At 43.3% G+C, this 24400-nt stretch overlaps 1 protein-coding gene across 1 annotated transcript in view; it reads left to right on the top strand.

Annotated features, from left to right (window-relative positions):
* LOC115093623 (sodium channel protein type 2 subunit alpha-like) overlaps positions 1-24400 on the top strand; it is a 655694-nt gene that overhangs the window by 280612 nt on the left and 350682 nt on the right. Inside the window, exon 14 of the mRNA XM_029605639.1 lies at positions 3072-3310. Within this exon, the coding sequence (XP_029461499.1) occupies positions 3072-3310 (239 nt within the window). The remainder of the gene's footprint in view (positions 1-3071; positions 3311-24400) is intronic.

Raw genomic sequence — 24400 nt, 5'->3', positions numbered from 1 at the left:
TGTACTTGTGTAGTTTGGGCTAGTGTGCCAGAGTGTTCTGCCGATCGTTTTTGTTTTTCTCGTTATCCCTGTATACTACTCTCCTTTCTCAATGTTGTAGGCTTGTTTAAATAACCATGTTTTCAAGTGTTTTCTGAAGGTTTTGATGTCTGTTTGTAAGCGGATCTCGACAGGCATGGTGTTCCATAGCATAGGACCTGCTAAGGAAAGCGCTCTTTCTCTTACTTGGGTTAGTTTAGCTGTTCTCACTGAGGGGATTGTCAGTAATGCTTTATTTGCTGATCTTAGGTTCCTGTAGGGGACATGTAGGTGAAGAGTTACCTGACAGCGACCTGAAAGAAACAAAGAGGCCCCCGAGGAGCGGGTACCCCATTAGCAGAAAGAGTCCAATAGAAGTTGGAAGGCAGAGTAGCTGGGTACGGAGAGCAAATCCCATCCGTAAGATTCCCCTTGCTAACTCAACGGCTAGCAAAAAACAGTAGGCTTAAATATCTGGGCAGCGTGATGTCATCACAGGGGGACGCACCTGAGGAACGCACGATAAGAATGAGGGCCGCACGGCGCGCGTGCCCTAAGGTTCCTGGAGAACATGGCAGGAGGCAGCGCACAAGCCGGTCCGGGGACGCCGGAGAGGACTGCAGATGAACGCTGCGGCAGCCAGGCGTCCATCAAGAGCAGGAGGAGTTGCAGACAAGGAAAGGTAGGCAGAGTGAAGCCATCGGGCAGCGACGGTCGCAACACATGAAGATGAGATTTGTACAATGTTCTCTCACCCTAGCTTGATGGACCCTCTTCCTGAGTAACATCAAGCTAGGTTGAGAGAACATTGTACAAATCACATCTTCGTGTAAGTTTCCTCACTCCAAATGACATCAAATCTTCACAAGAGTGTACTATTTTGTTTGTACGTCTCACTCTGCATGTAAAAGTGGTCCCTAACCCCTACACTACTACCTAAACCTACTATAGGAGGCCCACATTGAATTAAATAGCTGCTTACTATGATGCCACCCCAGAGGCACTCTCCCTCTCTCTTTCTCTCCCCCACATCTCTGTCCCTCCCTCAGCTTAAAAATGCCGAAAACAGAATTTACAAAAAAAATTGCAAATTGCATTCTGGGCATATCACACATCTTAACGCAATTGAAAAAGGTTTAGTTTTCGGTGTTAAAACTGTGTCATATTGTGTATTATGGCTTCGCAAAGTGTGAAGCCAGCCCACTTTTTAGGAAATCCCACCCCGGACTCCTCCCCAATCCCTCCCCTTTTAAAAATTTGCATCGCACCATGCATTATGGTGTTTATCGCATGGCCGGCGCCATCTTTAAAGATGGTGCCGGCCATTCAGTGCTCCTACTATGTGACAGGGGCCGGCCAATGGCACGGGTACCTTGTCACATGGTAAGGGCAAAGGGCCATCGACGCCATTTTTATTAGCGCAGCTGATGGCCCAAGAGCGGGAGATTGCTCCCGGCGCCCCCACTGGACCACCAGGTAATTTTAAAATTTTTTTTGGGGGGGAGTCGGGAGGGTGGGGGAGGCTAAGGGGTCAGTTTTAAAGGGTCAGGGTGGGGTTTTTTTTATCGGGCCATCGGCACCATTTTTATTAGTGGCAGCCGACGGCCCGAGAGCGGGCGATCTGTCCCGGGGCTTCCACTGGACCACCAGGTGATTTTAAAACATTTTGGGGGGGGGTTTGGGAGGGTGGGTGAAGGTAAGGGATTAGTTTTAAAGGGTTGGGGTGGGTTTAGGGGTTGTTTTGGTGTGCCGGTTTTCCCGCCCTCCCCCCAAAAACTCCTGTTAGTGGACACAAACCCGATTAACGATTTTTCACGATAATTCGGGGGAATTTCTATTGTATCGCACTCTTTAACAATTTTTGATGATTTAAAAAATATCGGACGATATTTTAAATCGTCAAAAAACGATTCACATCCTTAGTATTCATATATATCAGCTCTACGCCCAACCAAAAGTTTTGGCATTATTGTTTTTTGATGTTTTATATGGTAATCTTGTCTGACAAATCACCAGCAGCTGCACATGGGATACATGCTTTTCTCTGTTTGTGAATATATTTAATCCTGTTGAGGCATAACAATCTTCTTGACAGAGTTCCATAGTTTGAATGCAAAAAAAAGCTGCAACATTCATGTTACTGATGGCAATAGTGGTGGATATCTAGCTACTGTTTGGATCCTGCCAGGTACCTGTGACCTAGATTTGTCATTGTTGGAAAGAGAGTACTGGGTTTGATGGGCCTTCACTCTGATCCAATATGGCAGTTATTATGTTTTTAATATATTAATCAATAATGCTTTTTAACTCTAAATTTTTCACATATCCTTTTACTGTATCATAGTAGATGGCTTCAGATTAAGAACAACCAGCCCATCGAGTCCTGTGCACATTGCTAAGGCCAGAGGCCAGTCAAGAATGTGGCTGCTTGTTAGATAGCACTCTCTATTCAGCACAATTTATCATCTTCCTCCTTGGCAGTCTACTATATTGAGCACATAAGTATACAAGATATGTCATAGTTTGCACCTAGAACCCCCTCATTTTTCATTTCAATCACAAGGCATTGTAATAATCTAATCTAATCTGCACAGCTGCATGTTAATTCTGATAGCACAACCTATTGTAGCCACTGATACTAGTGTGACGATTGCTCGAGCATCTGGTCTGGTAGGTACCTTGTATAGCATGACAAAACCAGGTTCTAGTTAATTCTATTATTGCAGCCTAATCTAAATAGCTACCAATATTAGCTTGGCAATTGCCTGAACACCCAACCTTCTAGGTCTAGTGCATAGCGTGCTGGATGGACCCAGTTACTTGAGTGCCTGCATTTCTGTTAAGACTTCTAATTATTATTATAGTTGTAGGCTGCCGAGCAGACCCAGGTTTTAGTTAATCTTCTTGCAGCTTGCTAAAACGTCTAATGTAACTACAGAAACAAGCAGCAAATACTGAAGTTATCAAAATTAAATTTAAATATGGCATTGTAAAAGAGTTTTACTTTGTGTAATTTATGAGTATCTGGTTTTTTTTTTTAATACATTTTCTAGAACTTGAAGAATCCAGAGAGAAATGCCCACCTTGCTGGTATAAATTTGCCAACACATTTTTGATCTGGGATTGTGGAGATAATTGGCTAAAAGTAAAGCATCTTGTTAACTTGTTTGTGATGGATCCATTTGTGGACCTTGCTATTACAATCTGCATTGTCTTGAATACATTGTTTATGGCCATGGAACATTATCCAATGACTGATACATTCAACCATGTGCTTACTGTAGGAAACCTGGTAAGTGACTCGTCAACTTTAACTTTTCAGACTGGTATTCAACTTACTTCTAAAGGTTAAATAGCTAGGGAAAAAAAGCTGACATTGGTTTGATAGAACACCCACATTTTTATTAATATGGACAAATTTTAAAATTGTTTATCCAAGTAAAATAGCTTGGCTGAAAATTACCCTCTGGTCAACTAAAAGTATGCGTGGGCTTCCACAGTATAAGAACTTTTGTTGGGTTCAAAAGAGGTATTTCTGTGAGCACAGTTAGGACTGGAGAAGAGTACAGCATGTGTACATGCAATTTTCAAATACATATATGTTCCCCCCATCTCCCTATTCAGCTGCCCACACAATAGGGAGATGGAAGCCAAAACTCTTTTCATTGTGGAGGTTTTTCAGCCAGTTATTTTGTTTTCCAGCCAATTATTTTTCCACGGGGGCTCTGTTCATTTTGCTTATGTTTTTGGGTGGGGGGGGGGAGAGGTAATTTCAGAGGGATTTTTTCCCTTTGTTTACAAATCAAAAAGTGGAATCTAAATTAAAAAGAATTAAAGATGTTTCATTACTTTTTTTCATTTTATTTGCAAATTAATGCACATCCTTATTGCAAAAAATAGTAGGTTCAAAGTAAACAGAAATTGTACCGCAAATACTTTGTTCTTGCTATTATTCATAGTGAAACAAAGTGGGTAGTCTAGTCTCCCTTTGAAAACAGGCTGCAATGTGTCCAAGCTAAAAGTGCCCATATACACTGCAAACAACATGGGCTATTCAACATTGCCCCCAAAGAGACTTTGTATAATAGCCATAATCATAGAAAGATGATAATATTTCATGGACGTATATCACAATACAAATTACAGCATACATTGCATTGTATTCTTGGTCCTGTCCTTCCAGTCTTCCTTTTTTTCTCGCCCTCTTTTCTACTGGCGCTTCATTCTTGCCTTTTCTGTTAATGGCTGCCATCCACTCTGTAGCTTCCTTTAGGCTGTTTTCCTTCTATTTTCTGCACTCTTATCACCCCCTTCCTATTTGGAACTGGCTTTCTCTCCCTCGCCAATTAGGGCAATTTTTATTTTTAACTTGCTTTTGAAAGCTCATCTCTTTGCTCTTTTTTGAGGTGGATTTTCAGCACTACTTAGCTGAGTAAGTTTTGACTTATCCTGCAAAGTGGCTGCATCTGAATATCCAGCCGTGTTTAATGGCCACCATTTAGCTGGTTAAGTACTTATCCAACTAAGTAATTAGCTGTCTAAGTAATGGGTGGGACAGGAGGTGGAGTTACTTATGCAGCTAACATAAGGGCCTGATTCTCTAAGCATTTTTCCCATAGACATAGAATGGGAGAAAAGCCTTAGTGAATCAGGCCCTAATGGATATGTTGCAATATTTAGACTTATCCAGCTAAGACCTTGATTCATCAAAAATCTATAAATATAGCAAACATATTATCATACCACATGAGAGAGCAAGAGAGAGAGAGCACCTCTGAAAGAAAGCACTATGAAACTTTGCTATTTGCACCACTGTAAGAGGGGCACTTTTAACTCGGGGTGGGGTAGGTTTGGGGGACAGTTTTCCATACACAGTCTGAGGCATGAACAGCAAAGTTGATATCACTGAAGATTTTCTGTCATTTGGCGCAAAGAAAGGTAAAAGAGGAGTTGATTTGTACAATGTACTCTCTATCTATCTTGATGCACTCTCTACCTAGCTGCAATCATGCTAGATAGAGACTACATTGTACAAATCAACTTCTCTTTTACCTTTCATCACTCCAAATGAGAAAAAATCTTCACTGATGTCAGCTTTGCTGTTCGTACCTCTGACTGTGTATGTAAAACTGTCCCCCAAACCTACTCTACCCTGAGTTAAAAGTGCCCCCTCTTACAGTGGTACATAGCTAAGTAACATATTGGTCTCTCTCTCTCTCTCTCTCTCTCTCTCTCTCTCTCTCTCTCTCTCTCTCTCTCTCTCTCTCTCTCTCTCTCTCTCTCTCTCTCTCTCTCTCTCTCTCTCTCTCTCTCTCATATATACACACACACACACGTTATTTCTGACATTAAAACCTGAGTTACACGATCACATTTGATGTTAGGAACCTGTTAATCAGATAAGTTAGAGCAGCTATTCAGCAGTCTAAAGTTAGCTGGATAAACTTATCTGTCTAACTCAAGGGTGCTCTAACCAGTCCTATAGGCCCCGAGCCAGTCGGGTTTTCAGGGTATCCCTAATGAATATGTATGAGATTATTTGCATGCACTATCTCCTGTGCTACCCTGTGTGCACATGTCGATGTGCGATTTTATAACATAGTGCACGCATGTTATAAAAGTTTGGGTCGTTGCGTGCAAGGGGGGGGGGTATAATTTGCAAATACGCACGCCAACGCATCGGGGCCTTCCCCAGTTCCCTCCCAGACCGTTCCAATTAAGAAGCGGACTGGGAGGGAACTTCCCAACCCCCTACCCTATCCTCCCTTCCCTTTCCCCTATCTTGCCTTCCCCCTATCCCTATCCTAACTACTCCTAATTTTTTTTAACTAACCTTTTGCTCCTGCAAAGGAGCAGAAGCAAGTTGCGCACTTGCACCTTGCTGGCCCGTGATCCCCCGGTACAGCGGCAAATGGCTGCTCTACCAGGCACTTTTAGCCCCGCCCCACCCAGAACATGCCCCCCGGTCTGCCCCTTTCAGAAAGGCCTGCGCTTATGCGCATACTGGCCTTTCCGTGCGTGGCCGGGCCTTTTTGAAAATAGGCTCGGTGTGTGCTAGGCCCGGCCACGCATGTAAAGACCGGATTTTACGTGTGTGGCCTTCTGAAAATCCGCCCTTTAGATTACAAAATCTATCATTAAACAGCTATGAGACTCTTGTCCAATCTTCAGTAGTAACCTACTGTTGGCTCAAATCATCTCATATGAGAATTTAGAAACATTTGGGAGTAGCTTGCTATGACGGCGGTTACTACCCCTAAACAATTAGCTAGATACTTCACTTAGATGCAGCTCCAGCACTGCTAACTACATTGATGGCGGGGGTGGAAGGAATGGTGGGGTGGAAGGGAAATAGAACAAAAAGTAACTTACAAGGGACAAGAGAAACAGATAAGTATGGGGGGGGGGGGGGGGGAAGTGAAAGCTTGCTGGGCAGACTGGATGGACCGTTTGGTCTTCTTCTGCCATCATTTCTATGTTTCTATGTTTCTTTTGTGACAGAAATATAATGACTGACTTTCATCACCTGAAAAAAAAATCATATCCTATATTAAAACAAGTATGAAAAGAATTGCAGAGCAGTTCATTTGGACTAATTCCATAAAAGTATTTTTTCATTTGTGGGCTATATACATAAGTTTTATAGATAAGCATTACTTCAGTTTCTACCTTTAATATTTTAAATTAAAGCTTGTAATGCTTTAAATAAATATATATACATATCAGGGTAGATTTTTAAACTTATGCTCGCGTATCCATGTGTGCACGCTTCCTGGCGTGCAAACATGGACACGGCTATTTTATAACAGGCATGCTTTGGCGCAGATTTTATAAAATGCGTGTGCCAGCACGTCCATGTGTGCGTGCCGGGAAACGTGTACATAGTCATGCGCGCACACCTTTAAAAATGTACCCTTTAGTATGCCATGCATTCCGATATTTATCTATGCAATGCAGTAACTCTACAATTTTCCTAACCATGCCCATTTTTTGTTGCAGGCACTATTTTTGCTATATTTATTAGAGATGTGCATCGTTTTTTGTGTTTGTGTCATTCTTCTTTTTTAAACGCCATGGAAAATATCGGGTTTTTTTGGTTCGGGTCTTTTTTTTCGCGAAAAATCGATTTTTAGTTAGTGCGCGCTAACTCCCCGTTAGCGCGCACTAACACCCCGTTAGTGCGCACTAACAAAAACCGTTAGATTTTGTTACTTTTTGTTACTTTTTGTTAGTGCGCAGTAACGGGAGTTAGCGCGCACTGACTCCCGTTAGTGCGCACTAATCGGAAAAACAAATTTTTGCGAAAAAACGGGAAAATCCTGATTTTTTTCAGGCTCCCTGAAACATGCCGAATTGGACAATTTCGTTGCAATTCTCCAATTCGGCAAAAACAAATGCACATCTCTAATATTTATAGCATTTTGATGAATCTAGAGGTTAGATTGTAAATCCTCTGAGGATAGGGAAATACCTACAATACCTGAGTATAATCTACTTTGAAGTGCCAAAAAGTGTGATATAAGTAAAAAAATAAATATAAGAACATGAAAGGATTAGACATTTCTCTAGCCACCCACTTTTTCACTGTATTGTAAAAGGGAAGACTTTCATCCCGAGAATCACTCACAGGTCTCCACATTAATGCAGGTTTCAGCATGGGTTTCTGCGCGGATTATTACATAGGGCTGTGAACATGCTTTTTTGAGCACATCTTTGCGTCGGTTCCACTTTTGCATGGATTTTCTGCACGCATATTATTTGCATACCTGTCCTTTATTATATCTTGTGGAGACGCTTGCTTTTGTTACGCGCACTAAAAAAAATATGTGCTGATAACTAGCGCCAGTTTCACCATGGGTCTTATTATATCAGCCCCAATGTGACTTTTTTAGGATCATCCCTGTAATTGTACAGTAAATACAGGTATTGATTCAGCTTTGGAGATTTGGGTCTCTACTAGGCAAAAAGTGACTGAATATCAGGTTTTCCTAACTACTGTAGTAAAAGGGGATATTCAGTTGTTCCTCAAGGAGGATAACTTTCAAACCTTTTTAATTTATTGGATTTGTGCATGTAAGTGGAGATTTATCCTAGAATTTTATAAATTATGCAGTGACTCCCTTAGCACACACGTATGATGCCCACGCTGAACTTAAAGGACCAGCAGCAGGAAACCCAATGACAACAGGACTCCTGCACTATTTAAATCTTCTTTGGATGCCCCTCCAGTGCCTGGTAATATGTCGACGACTCCTGGAGTAGTGATCTGCCTCCATTATCCTGGTTTCTGCTTCCTGATTTCTGCTGTGTGTCGTTCCTGAGTCCTGTTCCTGGTTCCTTAGCAGTCTAGTTGGTCTCCTGATTTCCTGTCTTCGTGGTCATTCTTTCCTTCATCTATCTTCAGCATCTCATCCTGCTTCTGTGGGCCCTCATCCTCCTTTCTGCTCTTTTCCTCGTCTTTTCAAACTGGACTTCTGGCTTTGACTTCGAACCAGACTTCTGGCTTGACCTTGAATTGGACCTCGATGCGGCTTGACCTCTGCCTACCCCCTTACCACTGCCTGCTTCCACTCCTGATTGACCTCCGCCTGCCCAGATCTCTGCCTGAACCACAACACTGTGAGCACACTGCCTGCCTCTGACCACAGCCTGAATCTGCCTGTCCTGACTGCTGATCATCATCACTCTGCTTCCTGCTCCATGCTGGCCTGCAACAATTTCATTGCGATGAATCTTCACCTCCACAGAGGCCTGCACCTAAGGCCAAGCCAGCCCCGGTACCCGAGGGCTCAACCTAAAGGGATCGTGAGCTGGTACTGGTGAAGTTCCATTTGGGCCTCTGCTACTGTCAGCTCCTTCTGCAGGTTGCACCAACTCTCCTTTGGTCTAAAGGTCCACATCTGCAACAATGTGCTCAAGAAACAGAAAATATACACATACCTTTAATGTTTATAAAATAGCATATACACGAATACAAGTTACTTATGCGTATGTATGCTAATTTTTACATGCGTTACCTCTTTGAAAATTTACTCAATACTGTTTGGTAAGACTCAAATAGTTATTCATGTAGGACCAAACTAAGATATTCGCAGTGTTCTAGAGGTGGAACCTCCCTATACTTTTCATTACCAGACTTTGTTCTGCCTCCTTGCCCACATCTAATGAGTTAATCATCCACATAGTTATTTATTTATTTATTTATTTATTTATGTATGTATGTAATGTGTTTTGTATACTGTCATTTGGTTTCGCCATCAGAACGGTTTACAGAAACATGCAACAAATTACAACATTATCATCACATAGTCATATCACGTGGTGTAGGTTAGAAGCATCTGCTAGATTCTTGCTCATCAAGCTATTACATACTGCAAGTTGTTACATGCTGCAGAGTGTTAAATACTGTAGACATGAAAAGTGACACATACTGCAAAGTGTTACATACTGCAAGTTATATCCTATTGCAAAGATATTTCCTATACGCTCTTACATACTGTAAGTTTTTCTTATTGTCAAAGTATTTCTTACTAGCGGTACCCCGCCACGCGTTGCAGTGGCAGAGTCAGGTTCTTTTCCATCCCTTCCCCTTCCCCTTGCTCATTTACCTCAGTCACTCATCCTCCTCCCCCTTGGTCACTCACCCCCCTTCCTTCCCCTGTCCCCACTCCAACTCTCTCCCCTCATACTCACCTCTCCCCACATTCTCCCTCCCCTGACACTCACCTCCCCCCTCATTCTCCCTCCTGTCACTGTCACTTCCCCCCGCCTACTGCCTACCCTGCAGATCAGAAAACTTTTGTCTTTCTATTTCTGTGGGAACCCCCCCACCCCCAAAAAAAACCCCCAATCCCAACCCTTTAAATCAAATAATAACCCCCCCTCCTGCCCCCTCCCCCAAGACCTGGGAAATTAAAATTGTTGGTGCTACATGTAATCTGTCCCTGGGTGTCTGTGCGCGTTATGTAGCCAAATAGGGGAGTGCCTAACCAAATTTGCACTCCCAAATTTGTTTTGTGGTCTGGGGAGGGCTATTTTGGTGCGTTCCTGAGATCGTGCAAGTTTAGTGTATGTATTTGTGTATGAACCTCACCCTTCCCCCAAAAAACAACCCTATGAGAAACGTTCTCTTAAACTAACCACCCCACACTCTCCTGCCCCCCCTCCCCGAGCCCTGCGAAAAACAGTAGCCCCCCTGCCCCCCCCCAGAGTTGCCAAATGAATGAAACCTTCCCCCCCTCGTGACCCCTCCCCAAGATGTCCGCAATAAATTCATTACCACCCCCCACCCTCCAGACCCCCCAAGACCAAAAAAAAAAAAGTCAGTCGGTGGAGCGGGCGTTCAGGAGCGGTCCGGGAGCGATGTATTGGAGTTGGTCCATCGGCTGCGAGCACTGAAATGGGTTCCGATGGCCCTTTGCCCTTACTATGTCAGTGGGGTGGAGCAATGGCAGCGGTAGGTCCTCTGACATAGTAAGGGCAAAGGGCCGCCGGCTGCCAGTCCTGAAAATGGTGCCAAGGGGCCCTCACCCTTACTATGTCACATGGGCTACTGCCACCATTGGTGTCCCCGAGTGGCCTAGTAAGAGAAAGGTCCGCCGGCGCCATTTTGATTGCTGGCAGGCAACGTCCGTAGTGCATGCGATGTGTCCTGGATCGGTCCTGGCCCCCCGCTGGAGCAGCCTGGACTTTTGTCCGGGTTTGTGTGTGCTCGGAGGGTGTGGGAAGTAAGTAAAAATGGCATGTGCGTGGGGGGTGTGAGGAGGGTGTTTTTGTGTGTGGTGGGAGGCTGTGGGAAGTAAATCAATTTGGCATGTGTGTGGGGGGTGTGAGGAGGGTGGTGGGTGTATTTTATCTATAAAGGAAATAGTTATCTTCCGGCAAAAAAAGTGTGCGAATGTGTTAAAATGGAAGTGAAACATGGACCTGGACTGGCAAAATGATTAGTGTAGCGTGTGTTAGTGTAAGGTGTAACAGATGGCGCTTACATCCAGCAGATGTCGATGTTTTCTGGAAAAAATCTTTAAACCTATTTTACCTGTCACAGGTGTGACATATCTGTAATGTAAGTACAGAAGAACCTTCCTGTATGCGAAATGAAGGTTGTGTCCAAATTTGAAAGCAATCGGTTCAGTGGTTTCTGAGATTAGCAATTTTGTCCAAACTATTTAACATTTTTATTTATATAGATTGCCAAAGTATTTCCAATGCATTCATATTACTTAGCTGGGGATGTATCTTTTTTATGTTGTTAGGTTGCGTGTTTGATGTGCCTGGTGGCTGATTGAGTGAGTTTGAGTAGGCTCTCATGAACAGCCAGGTTTTTAAATCTTTTTTGAACATTTTTATGTTTGGTTGAGTTCTTATTCCAGTTGGTAAAGCGTTCCTTAGTTTGGGGCAGGCGATGGATATGGCTCTCTCACGTGTTGTGTTTAGTCTTGTGATTCTTGCGTGAGGTAGCTTGAGGAGGCCTTTATTCCTAAATCGTAAATTCCATCTTGGATTGTGTGTTACTATGTGTTTGCTTAGCCAGTTGCTTTGTTGTCCTATGATTATTTTATGCAGGTTTTGTCTTTCTGAGGCCTCTTCCCAGATTCAGTAAGGCTTTTCTCTCATTTTATGTCTATGGGAAAAACCTTAGGGCCAGATTTTAAAAACTACGCGTGGGCGCACAAATCTACGCACGATTTTATAACATGCGCGTGAAGCACGTGTATTAATGCACTCACAAACCAAATAAAGTAGTAAGTAGGGCATTAGAATCTACTCAAAATATGCTTACCAGGGAATGTTCTGCCTCTCTGTGGATGTCATAGAGTGACAAGTGCAAGCTCAAGAGGGCCTCATGACACTTCAGCTACTGGGCATACAGCAACTACTACAATCACCACATCCTTAGGCTTATCAGGATCTGCCCTTCTGAGGTCTCTGGGGCCCTTTACTTTTTGTAAATAGTTATATACCTAGTTTATCCTTTCATTCTACCTTTCATCTGTTTCACATTATATAAATTGTTTTAAATTTTATATTTTGATAACATTTTTATTATTTTTACATTTTGTGTGTGGTGTCTTTTTTTTTTTTGCATGCAATGTTCCATGTCATCCCAGAATCAAGCCCCTTTTTAAACAGGCTACTACGCTCATTTTTACATCAACACACTGTCCTGCAAGTAGCTAGGCATGCTGCCCTTTCTCCTAACCTTTCTCCTCCACTCATCTACCCTTATAACTGCCACAGTTAAGTTCTTATGTAATTGGTTCACCATTTTGTACCTAGCTCACCTGAATGTCCTTGCTGTAATGAGTACATCACATCAGAGCTGTAAGTCATCGCTTAGGTCTTTCCTCCTCCAAGTGCTAGAGATGTGAGTGTGGCCCACCCACCAACAATGTTATAGCCTGTAGAGGGAAACATATTGTATGCTTTACCACTAATAACATCAAACAATGGGGGAGACAAGGAGCTGAAATTTAGTGGCCCTTTCAACAACAGGAAACCTTCCATCAGAGAAGAAATGTCATATAAATGTGCAGGTGGGAGTTCCTTTCAACAGAAACTGTCTGCAACAAGTTTTAATCATTCACCTCTATCTCTCAAAAACTGGTTATGTCAATGAAAGTAATAGGACACAAATCAAGTCTTACCCCACAGAAATGAATGACAACCTGGAGTTCAACAGGAGGCTGATGCAACTGCAGGCCCAATCCTTACCTTTTCCCTGCTTACACTGGTTCTCCTTCAAGGCAGGGGCCATCTAACCACCACAAAGCTCTCAGCTTTCAGCTGGAAATCCTTTCATCGCCATGCTGGAAACCCCACATGCTAATGGAGGTCAGCTTATTAGAGGTTTTCCCCTGGGCCCCTGTCTTCTACAAGACATGTAGACAAAAGGAATATGTGAAGGCTTTCTCATTAAAGCTCCATCACCTGTTCCTTACACTTACCTGCAACCCTTATATTGGAGAAGGACACACACAAAGCAACTCTTCAAACTTTGATGGAAATCTCCTGAAGCAGGGTCAGAACTGTCAGTTTCCTCAGCTGCTTCCAAGCCAGACTTAAAATACATTAAATACAGAATGTCTTTTAATACACAGGGCTCATACTGTAATGAAAAAAAAGATTGTTTATTGGTGATTGAGAGGCCTTACTATCTCTGGTTCAATACCAGTTATAGAGGTAAAGAGCTAAGGTCACTATAAGAAAGGAAAAGGCTTCTGATAATTAATGAATCATCCATACATGCCTTGAATTCCTTAAACCAAATATTTACCTTATTGGCCAAATCCTCACACAATATATAAGAAAATAACACACGTATACCATTTTATTATAATGCTAATGTATGAGTATTCAGGTTCCATGCTAAATAATGCTATTTTATAAAAATAGAGGTTTACATTTTATGTGCATATAACCTACCTCCTTATACGCATTATTTCACCTCATTTACGTGTGAATGTGGATATATAAGGGTAGGTCTCATAGCCTATCTTCCTAACTTACCATGCCTAAAGTGAAGGGATCCCTGCTTAGAAAACCTAACTTCTAGCTAGGGGAAATTGATCTTCTTTTCACAGAGCTCATGCAGGTCCAGGCCATGTTGTATGGGAAGGAGCCCAGGAAAGTAGGATCCTATAGAAAAGAGCAAACCTTGGAGAAAATCTGCCATAAAATGTATGCTCTTTTCCACAATAACAGAAATGTGCAAGCTCTCAGTCAACTGGCAAGACCTTAGACACAAGGTCAAGGAGAAATAGGCCACAATGAGGGCAGAGTAGCCTGCCAGCCAGATAAACCTCACCAAGCAGAACAGATGATCCTTAGCAACATTTCAGAGGCTACAGTGAAAGGGGTTGGTGAGCTGGACACATCATACTCTCAAGGGTAACAAGGTGAGCAATCTTTTTAAGAAAGGCATACTGTATATCGTTTATAGAGATAGTCTATGGTCCAAAAGGATGATAGGGTCTGCAGTAATGGGCAACACCTAGCTGATGTCCTTTTTCCGTTCATGCTTATAGGCAAAGGCCAAAAAATGCATAATGGTAACTTAGACACCTAAGACAATGAATAGCTGGACACTATTGAGTGGGGCCCATTTAGGTGCTTTCCATGCCTATAAGGAAAGTCCAGTGGATGAGAAAAGAGAAGGCCAGAAAAACTATCTCTACTGACTTTTTCTATATATTTTAACTTCTTGCAGGGAATGACACACAATATGACTCAATGGGCCAGAATCCAGTGGCCTGCAAAGGGATTGGTAGTTTCCAAGAGTGCTATAGGAAAGTCCAGAGGAACAGAGTGAGTCTGAAGAGAAGGCATCTGCGGAGTCTGCAGCTGACCGAAAAGAGCATTAGTGGGATATGCCAAAAAATGAGGATACACCCAGGCTTTGTCACTGGACAAGCCTTGCCCTCCTATTCTGAACCATCTACTCCAGATGTTTTACAACAAGATGTTGCTGAAGGGGAAAGCAGAGAAATGGAAGAGGCTGGTTTTTCTCCAAGAACTGATGTTCCTTGCACTGCAGCTGAGAGCCACATGCTTTTTCAAAATGACAGAGTGGCAAACCTGCCTGTAGGCATAAGGCAAGACATACAGAGCCACAAGGAAATGGTGCAGAAAGGTGCAGGGTGAAAGACAAGAGATACAGGGTGTTGGCTGGATGCCATGGGACTTCTGTCTGGAGATATTTTAGCAGCTGCCTCCATGCCAGCCATAGCCACAGCCTCCCCCCTACCACCACCACCACCACCATGGCATGTTCCTCTACCAGTTGTAGTTATGCCAACCCAGTGGGAGGCTCTTCCTGTGTGTGTCCACTGACACTTCTAATTCTGCCTCAACCTTCTATGGCTCTACCACCTTGAAGGATGCCTCCTCCAACAATGCCTCCACCACCTCAGAAGAAGGCTTTTCCTTCTCTGATGACACAGATGGGAATATATCCCTCTGCTGATACAGGGATAGCTTCATCATGTACACAGCTGAAGAGAAAAAGCAAACTCGTGTTGCTAGGCTTTCATCCTCTGGCTCCCCTAATGTCAGCTCTCACGAGACACTCTTGCCACTGGAGCCCTCTTACTGCGATAACTACTTGCTACTTACAGCCTTCAGTATCCATGGCCTTCAAAAGCACTCTAAGTAATGACCACACACTGCTGCGCAGAAGCACCAGGCTTGGGCATCCCAAGATAGCTGAGACATCCCCCCAAAGGAGAGAAGATTCAAGGAAACAATAATTTGAATTTGAATGCTATACACAAATGTCCCTTATTTTGTTAATAGATGCACCTTTTGCCTTCAGAAATTCTTTTGTAGCAGAGTATTCCTTTCCTCTACAAGCTGCTGATGAGAATGACGATGTATCTCCTTCAATTCCTCTTCACTTATCTCATATGCCACTTCCTTCTCCTCTTCATCATTGGACACTGTAAGATGAGATTCTTGTCCCTATGGAGGAAGCAAGCCTCAGCTTTTGGCCAAGTTATGAAGCATGTAGCAGACTAGAAAGATGTTACAGACCTCTGTTGTTTTATAAAGAACATATCCCTCATGATCTGTGCAGGCAATGGAAACATGTTTTGAGCAGGACAAAAGTTCCATGACTGCCATAGTCTGCTGGTGGGTTCTGTTGTAGCACAAATCTGCTGCAGTCTGTGGGAATGCCAGCAGGATCATGAGCCAGATTTTGACTGGATATTCTCTATCACATATAGGGGAAAAGGCAGAGCAGTGAGATATCCCAAGCTAGTAGTCAGTAAGGCTATTCTCTAGTACAGGCTAGAGCAGGATTCCTGGGCCAAAGTGGTAAGACCACCGTGAAACAGAGGGAGAGAAAAGAACAGAGGTTAGTTGCTGTGTCATTGTAGTGAGCACAGCATACCTACTTAGAATCCAACCCTAAATGGTACTTTCTCTGAAGAGAGAGCAGTTTTAAGTGGTGTACCGCAAGGATCGGTGTTGGGACCGGTCCTGTTCAATATCTTTGTGAGCGACATTGCGGACGGGATAGAAGGTAAGGTTTGTCTTTTTGCGGATGACACTAAGATCTGCAACAGAGTGGACACGCCGGAAGGAGTGGAGAGAATGAGACGGGATTTAAGGAAACTGGAAGAGTGGTCGAAGATATGGCAGCTGAGATTAAATGCCAAGAAGTGCAAAGTCATGCATATGGGGAGTGGAAATCCGAATGAACTGTATTTGATGGGGGGGGAAAGGCTGATGTGCACGGAGCAGGAGAGGGACCTTGGGGTGATAGTGTCTAATGATATGAAGTCTGCGAAACAATGTGACAAGGCGATAGCAAAAGCCAGAAGAATGCTGGGCTGCATAGAGAGAGGAATATCGAGTAAGAAAAGGGAAGTGATTATCCCCTTGTACAGGTCCTTGGTGAGGCCTCACCTGGAGTACTGTGTTCAGTTCTGGAGACCGTATCTACAAAAAGACAAAGACAAGATGGAAGCGGTACAGAGAAGGGCGACCAGGAAGGTAGAGGATCTTCATCGGATGACGTACGAGGAGAGATTGAAGAATCTAAATATGTACACCCTGGAGGAAAGGAGGAACAGAGGTGATATGATACAGACTTTCAGATACTTGAAAGGTTTTAATGATCCAAAGACAACGACAAACCTTTTCCGTAGGAAAAAAATCAGCAGAACCAGGGGTCACGATTTGAAGCTCCAGGGAGGAAGATTCAGAACCAATGTCAGGAAGTATTTCTTCACGGAGAGGGTGGTGGATGCCTGGAATGCCCTTCCGGAGGATGTGGTGAAGACCAGAACTGTGAAGGACTTCAAAGGGGCGTGGGATAAACACTGTGGATCCATAAAGTGAAGAGGCCGCCAATGAAGAGTGGGTGACTCGCCAGAATCATGGCTACTGCCTGGAGACACAATACCCTTATTCAATAAACATACACATGCTTACTGAGACTCCAACATCGCTCTAAGCTTCAACAGCAAGAGGAAATGTGGAAAAAAGGATTTGCACTCACAAAGAGGGGAGTAGCTGGCTTGTTACGGCGGTTACTACCCCAAACCAAATAAGCCTGATACTTCACTTTCAATGCATATACAGCATAGTTCTTTCAATGCATATACAGCATAGTTCTCTGCTTCAACGGCAGGGGAGAAGAAAAACTGATACTTCACACATCCAGCAGAGCTCTCTGCTTCAACGGCAGGGGAGAAGAAAAAAGGGTTCGCACTCACAAAGCGGGGAGTAGCTGGCTTGTTACGGCGGTTACTACCCCAAACCAAATGTGCCTGATACTTCACTTCGATGCATATCCAGCATGGCTCTCTGCTTCAACGGCATGGGAGAAGACTGATACATCACGCATTTCCAGCATAGCTCTCTGCTTCAACGGCAGGGGAGAAGAAAAACTGATACTTCACGCATATCCAGCATAGCTCTCTGGTTCAATGGCAGGGGAGAAGAAAAACTGATACTTCACGCATATCCAGCATAGCTCTCTGCTTCAACGGCAGGAGAGAAGAAAAACTGATACTTCACGCATATCCAGCATAGCTCTCTGCTTCAATGGCAGGGGAGAAAAAAAAACTGATACTTCACGCATATCCAGCATAGCTCCCTGCTTCAACGGCAGGGGAGAAGAAAAACAACCAATAAGGGCTGTATGACATAGTCTGGGTAAAACAAATAAGCATGGGTGGAGCTTGCTTATTGTGGCGGTTACTACCCCTACTACCCCTAACTAATCAAGCTAGATATTTCACTTGGATGCAGCTCCATCACTGCTCTCTACATTAATGGTGGGGGTGGAAGGGAAATAGAACCAAGAGCTAAGAGAAACAGATAAGTATGAGAGAAAAAATGTATGAAGCTTGCTGGGCAGACTGGATGGGCCGTTTGATCTTCTTCTGCCGTCATTTCTATGTTTCTATGATGAGACCTTCCTGGAAGTGGTAACGAATTCCTGACAGTGAGAAGATGTAAGCATAGTGATAGGATCCTGGAAACCTGGGTACTATGTGTACCTTGGCATCCCAGACCACCGGCATATTGAAGGAGTGGAAGCACTTGGGGTTGCAGAATGTGGCTTCATGGCCTGTAGTGGCCTTCTAGGGTCATAAGTGCAGTTGATAGCCCTCAGAACAGAAGGGAACCATGAAATTTGGTAAAAATACGTCATAATTTGTTGTTGTTTCTATTTATTTATTTGATGAGTTTTATATACCGTCATTCGGTAGAGCCATCATAACGGTTTACAAAGTGTGCATTTACTTAGTAGTTGATTAACAGTATAACAAAGTGAACATTTGACAGAAATTAAACAATTCAAGTCCAGAAAGTATTATTAAGATGTATGAGAAGGGTGTGAAGGTTCTGGATGGAGCGAAGGAGTTGAGGTTGATAGATGAGAGTTCAGTTGTGAGTTGGGATGATCAGACATATGAGGGTCAGTGTAGGGTCCGGGAGCGATCTCCTGCACTCAGGCCGATGGCTGCCAGTAATCAAAATGGCGCCGATAGCCTTTACCCTTACTATGTCACACGGGCTACCGGTGCCATTGGTCGGCCCCTGTCACATGGTAGGAGCACAAGATGGCGCCGATGGCCATGTGACAGGGGCTGACCAATGGCACCGGTAGCCTCTGTGATTTAGTAGGTCAAAGGCTATTGGCGCCATTTTGAAACCAGCAGCCAAGGGTATGAGTGCAGGGGATGACTCCCAGACCCCCCGCTGGACCACCAGGGAGTTTTGGTAAGTCTTGGGGAGTAAGGAGGGTGGGGGGTTTGTTTAAATTGGCTCCTTTAGGTGGCCGAATAATTCGGCAAAGATTTGTTGTATTCGTGGGGAATCGCAATATATTTCACTTCCCCATGAATACAATGAATAGGGCCCTATACGTTGCGGATTCCCAATTCGTAGGGAACGAATGCACACCCCTAGTACTAGCACAGTGTGGACTCTCCGAGTGGAAGGTTCTGCTGTAACTGCTGACATAGCTATAATACTCCATAAGACTTGATCCTTAGACAAATCTAAAAACTGTTCCCTGGTCCTGTTTATTCTTTCCAAGGGGTATCTCCTCCTCCTCTTTCTTTGTTCTTTTCCTTCCTCAGACATTATGTCCTGAGTATCATAAGTTTATAATACTCAGGTAGAATGTCCCAGTGACATAATCTCACCCTGAAATCCCCCCCCCCCCCAATTTGGCCCAGTCTTCTCCAGTGAGTCATACTCACAGCCCAGACATACAACACAGTCTGACCCATCTGCCCTCTGTCAGCCCCACTCATCAGACACACACACTCTCGGACATGCAGTACCATTTACTGAAAGGCTCCCCAAAGAACAGAAGCAAACCCAATATCAAACAGAAGGACAAACCAGACAAAAAAAAGTACAAAACATTATATACCCAACAAAAAGAAAAACATTTCTGGGCAATGACAATGATTTACCAGTTAGCCACCTGCCCCTTCTTCCTCTGCCTTTAAGATGCTGCTTTTTCTGCTCACTGGGAGAAGCCAGTACACCAAACACCAGATTGAAAAAGACAATGCATGTTTGAATTTGGTGCATTAATTGGTAGGTGTAAAAGTATTTGCGTATACTTGATGATGTTCACACATATATTCCTTCAAACATAACACAGTATAGGTGAACATTCGAACTATGTAACAACACGCTCAAACATGCCCTCTTTTTACATACTTTTCCCTGTGAATGCTCATGCATGCGCATACTCAGCCTGTTCTGGAAATCATTTGTGCGAACGTACGCCAAACATATGCATGAAAATAAAGGATCCAGAAATGCTAGACACTTATGAAATATCAATAAATATGAAAACGTCTAGCCCAAATGCTAATAAGGATTGTATGGAATCGTCGGGGAAACCTCATAAGGTGCCTACAATAGGCTATTTTGGTGCCTATGTGGCTACTACAACTCCAACCCCACCACTGTGGATGTTAGACTAGTTTATAATCATTGGTTGCCCCAGACGGGATGATGCTTTACTGATTTTTCATAAAGCTATCTTTTGAGTCCAGTATGAGTCCACTACTGTGAATAAAAGTGCTGGTATACAAAAGTCTCGTTATACCAGACTGTATTATGCTCACTGTTTTGGCGCCAAGATTATAATCGGACATCTTCATGCAGCAAGTGTAACAGTCCTGACACTGCAATGTTTCGAATGGGAGTTCTTCCTCAGGGAATCACTTATAGACCTGGAATCTGCATGTAAATCTCGGCTGGAAAGAAATGCCTGAAACAATATCAAATTAATACAATCCTTGAAGTGCTGCATAAACATCTACTGATGAACAGCAATAGACTGGAAAAAAGACACTCACTCTGTTAATTATGTTCAGTTTCAATGTAAACCGATGTGATTTGTATTTCATACAGGAACACCGGTATATAAAAATCTAAAAATAAATAAATAAATAAATTATGGTCAATGCGCTTCCACGGTAAAGACTCTTGGCTCGCTACAAAGATAATGCAAAAAGTATAAAAGAAATGTCCATAGGCCGACAAATACTGTGGTTGTAAAGAACTTTTACAAGACTTACGTGTGTGATCTCAGTCTGCGCATCCGGCTGTCCTGGTATTGACAGTTGGCGGCAGTGAAACGCTGAGCTTTAACGTAAAAAATCCCGTCGATTCTGTGTTAAAGGAAATGATGTATGTGGTATAATGAGACTTTTGTATACCAGCACTTTTATCCACAGTAGTGGACTCATACTGGACTCAAAATTTAGCTTTATAAACAATCAGTAAAGCATCATCCCGTCTGGGGCAACCAATGATTATAAACTAGTCTGACATCCACAGTGGTGGGGTTGGAGTCATAGTAGCCACATAGGCACCAAAATAGCCTATTGTAGGCACCTTATGAGGTTTCCCCGGACAATTCCATACAATCCTTATTAGCATTTGGGCTAGACTTTTTCATATTTAAACATATGCATGAACAAGCCTTTGTTTATTCACGAAACCCCTTTGAAAATTTACTCATAAGATTCTGGCTTCTTATGACAGCTAAGATAAAAGTCAGCCTGCTAATATTTTAGGGGGTAGACCAGGAAAAGATTTTCCTTCAATATCAGAGTTGCAAATTTACATATATTGCACAGCCCTGCACTTTTAATACAACAAGCTTTAAGCAGTTACAGTATATGGGTCCAGCAGAGCTTTACCCCTCACCCAGGGAGAGAGTTACAGACAGATACTATCCCAGAAATGCAGACAGTAAATAGATAATTTTTGCAGAGAAATTCCTTTTCTGTATTATCAATTGGCAACTGTCTTCCTGACTCTCTGCATTCAGTACAGATACTCTGCTAGAGTTCTTCAGCATCCCAGCTCTCCAAAGTTTCTGTGAAACACAATTTTATGGATATGCAAGTCAAAAATGTTTGTTTTGGGGTTTTATTTTTTGTTTTGGGGTTTATTTTTTTGTTTGGGGGTGGGTCATTTTTTTGTTCATTTAAAGTTTTTTTAATTCCAGTTTGATTTGTTTCCTGAACCAAATAAAAATTAAATAAACAAAAATCCACAAAACCAAAATAAGCCAAAAACAAAATGGGCCTTTTTGAGGTCCTCCAACCCTCTTTCAGCTCTGTAAAGACAACCCTGAGACCCAGGCCTACCCAGCTGGGCTGAGCTGGACCCAGGCTGAGCCTCCGACCCACCTTGTAAAAAATTGCCTGGCCCAGAAATCTTCCTGGCCACCCCCCAAATTCCCCTATCCATGGGGGTTCAACAAGATCCAAAGGGCAGGAATTATGCCCATTTGCTCTGGCCCTCATGCTCTGTGCTGTAGAACAAGGCACTGACGGCCCTCAGGTTGGTGCCAAAGTCATGTCACTTCAGGCAGAAGTGTAACCCTCCAATGGCTACATGGTGAACCTCTAGATTACTGTTTCCCAACCCTCTCTTGGAAACACACCTAACCAGCTGGGTTTTTGGGATATCCACAGTGAATATGTATGTGATAGATTTGCATACATTGGAGACCCAAAGTATGCAAATTTATCTCATGTATATTCTTTGTGACAATCCTGAAAACCTGACTGGCTAGGCAAGGGGATGAACACTAGTGCATCTTGCGCGGGCCGACGCCCTCAGCCTTCCCCCGTTCCCTCCCCTAAACTAACCTTCCCACCCCTTCCCCTAACCCTTCCCCCTAGCCCTATCCTAACCCCCCCCCCCCCCAAATTTTAATTTACCTTCTGCGCCTGCCTTGGGGCAGGCGCAGGTTGCGCGCGCCAACAGCCTGCCGGCACGCAATCCCCCAGCACAGCGGCAAATGGTCGCGTGCTGGAGGCTTCTGGCTCCACCCCGCCCCATCCCCAGACTGCCCCGCCTCCGGACCATCCCTTTTGTAAAGCCCCAGGACTTAGACGCGTCCCAAGGCTTTACGTATGTCGCCAGGCCTTTATAAAATAGGTCCTACGTTCGGAGAGCTTTTAAAATCAGGTCCTAAATCTTTAGTGCACATTTTTTGAGCGCTTTTACTATATTGGCCTCTTAGGCAGGAGTAACTCTAGCTTTGGCAATGACTGTTATAGCTCTGCAACACTATTTATTAGGGGTGTGCATTCGGATTGACCGCATTAGTGAAACGCAACTCATTTTTTTTTTTTACTTAAAAAATTGATTCGACATAAACGATCAGATTTCCCACATATCGAACATAGATATGTTCGATATGTGGGAAATCGCGATTGTTGAGCCAAAATAAAAATGTAAACCCCCTCACCCTCCTTAATCCCCCCCCCCCCGACTTACCACAACTCCATGGTGATGGAGCGGAGTGAGGACGCCATTTCTGCAATCCTTGGCGAGAAGCATGTGACGTCGGCGGCACGTCGAGTGACGCCGGCGTCACGTGATTCCCGGCTCGTTCGCGCCGGACGGCTCGTTCGGCCCAAAAAGAACTTTTGGCCAGCTTGGGGGGGCCTCCTGACCCCCCCAAGCTGGCCAAAAGTTCTTTTTGGGCCGAACGAGCCGTCCGGCGCGAACGAGCCGGGAATCACGTGACGCCGCGTCACTCGACGTGCCACCGACGTCACATGCTTCTCGCCAAGGATTGCAGAAATGACGTCCTCACTCCTCGCTCGATCACCAGGGAGTTGTGGTAAGTCTGGGGGGGGATTAAGGAGGGTGAGGGGGTTTAAATTTTTTTTTTGCACATATGTACATATACCCAACTCATTGGATTTTTTTTATGTCCATATTGGCCGCAAGTGGGACCCCCTTTCGGACATAAAAAATATGAACATAAAATTTTGCTCTGCACATCCCTACTATTTATTTCTATGAGTGCATTTTCAACATATTTAAATATTCTTTCCTGTTTCTGCTACCTGCAAACTCCTGTTCTGCTCATTTGTGCCTCATCTCTTACGCTGTCTGAAAAAGCTTGAAAAATGTTCAGATAACATTTGAAAAAGGGTGCTAGGTGGTCTCAAAAACTGATGCAGTACAACATTCATTTTTTTTGGTTGACTGTAAGGTACATTTTTTCTGGTACTAATATAGCTATCCTGCAATAATAATTCATTAAGAAATAATCCTTCCTGGAGAAGAAATTTATAGGCAGCTGAGGCATTCCCATTAGGAGTTGAAGACCTAAAGAAAAATACTTTTCTGGTTTCTTATATGCTTTAGATACCATTTTAAGCATCTAAGACATCTTAAGTTTTTTCCTATACTGATTTCATTTTTAAGTTGAGGAAACAGTATGTTGTAAGCTTCAACATTCACCATTCTTCCTTCAACCACAGCCCCATTTCACAGTTTCAGTCTTATGCAGGTAAAAGCAGAGACGAGAAAAATTAGCATGTACAAACATAGCACTGCATACGCTCTTGATTTTTACTTATATAGACACAAGCTATAGAATGCTGTTTAATGATAAGTTTATAAATATTTTTTTATAATGAAGGTCATGGGTCTCTCTCACAGATAGCAGTGAACGGCGGTTTGCAGAGTGCTCAGAAAAGCACATAGCCGTACAGCAAATTTACTGTATGTTTTTGAGTGATTGACACATCACAATACTAGCATTGAGTATGAATACGGTCTGATTCACCTGCCTTCAGAACCCTTCAAATTATATTTTATAAATACACACCCTTTTAGAAAAGTTCTAAAAGCACTGTTAGTGACCTGTCTCCTTAGAAATCCAATGTAAATACTGTCATGCTCAGACAACCCATGCACATCCAGCAAAAGGAAAATAATGCCTTACAACTGAACAGATGACAAAATATGTTTTGCAGATTTTGGATAAATATTATTTCACTTATGTGAGGTCATCACATCTACTGGTAAGAATGCCAACTGACTCCATTTCTACTAGTCAGTTGATCCAGTCCTGGTT

The sequence above is a fragment of the Rhinatrema bivittatum genome, chromosome 6 (genome assembly GCF_901001135.1).
Source record: "Rhinatrema bivittatum chromosome 6, aRhiBiv1.1, whole genome shotgun sequence".
NCBI lineage: Eukaryota > Metazoa > Chordata > Amphibia > Gymnophiona > Rhinatrematidae > Rhinatrema > Rhinatrema bivittatum.
The sequence above is the reverse complement of the archived record's forward strand: the minus strand, read 5'-3'. Positions and strand labels throughout refer to the sequence as shown.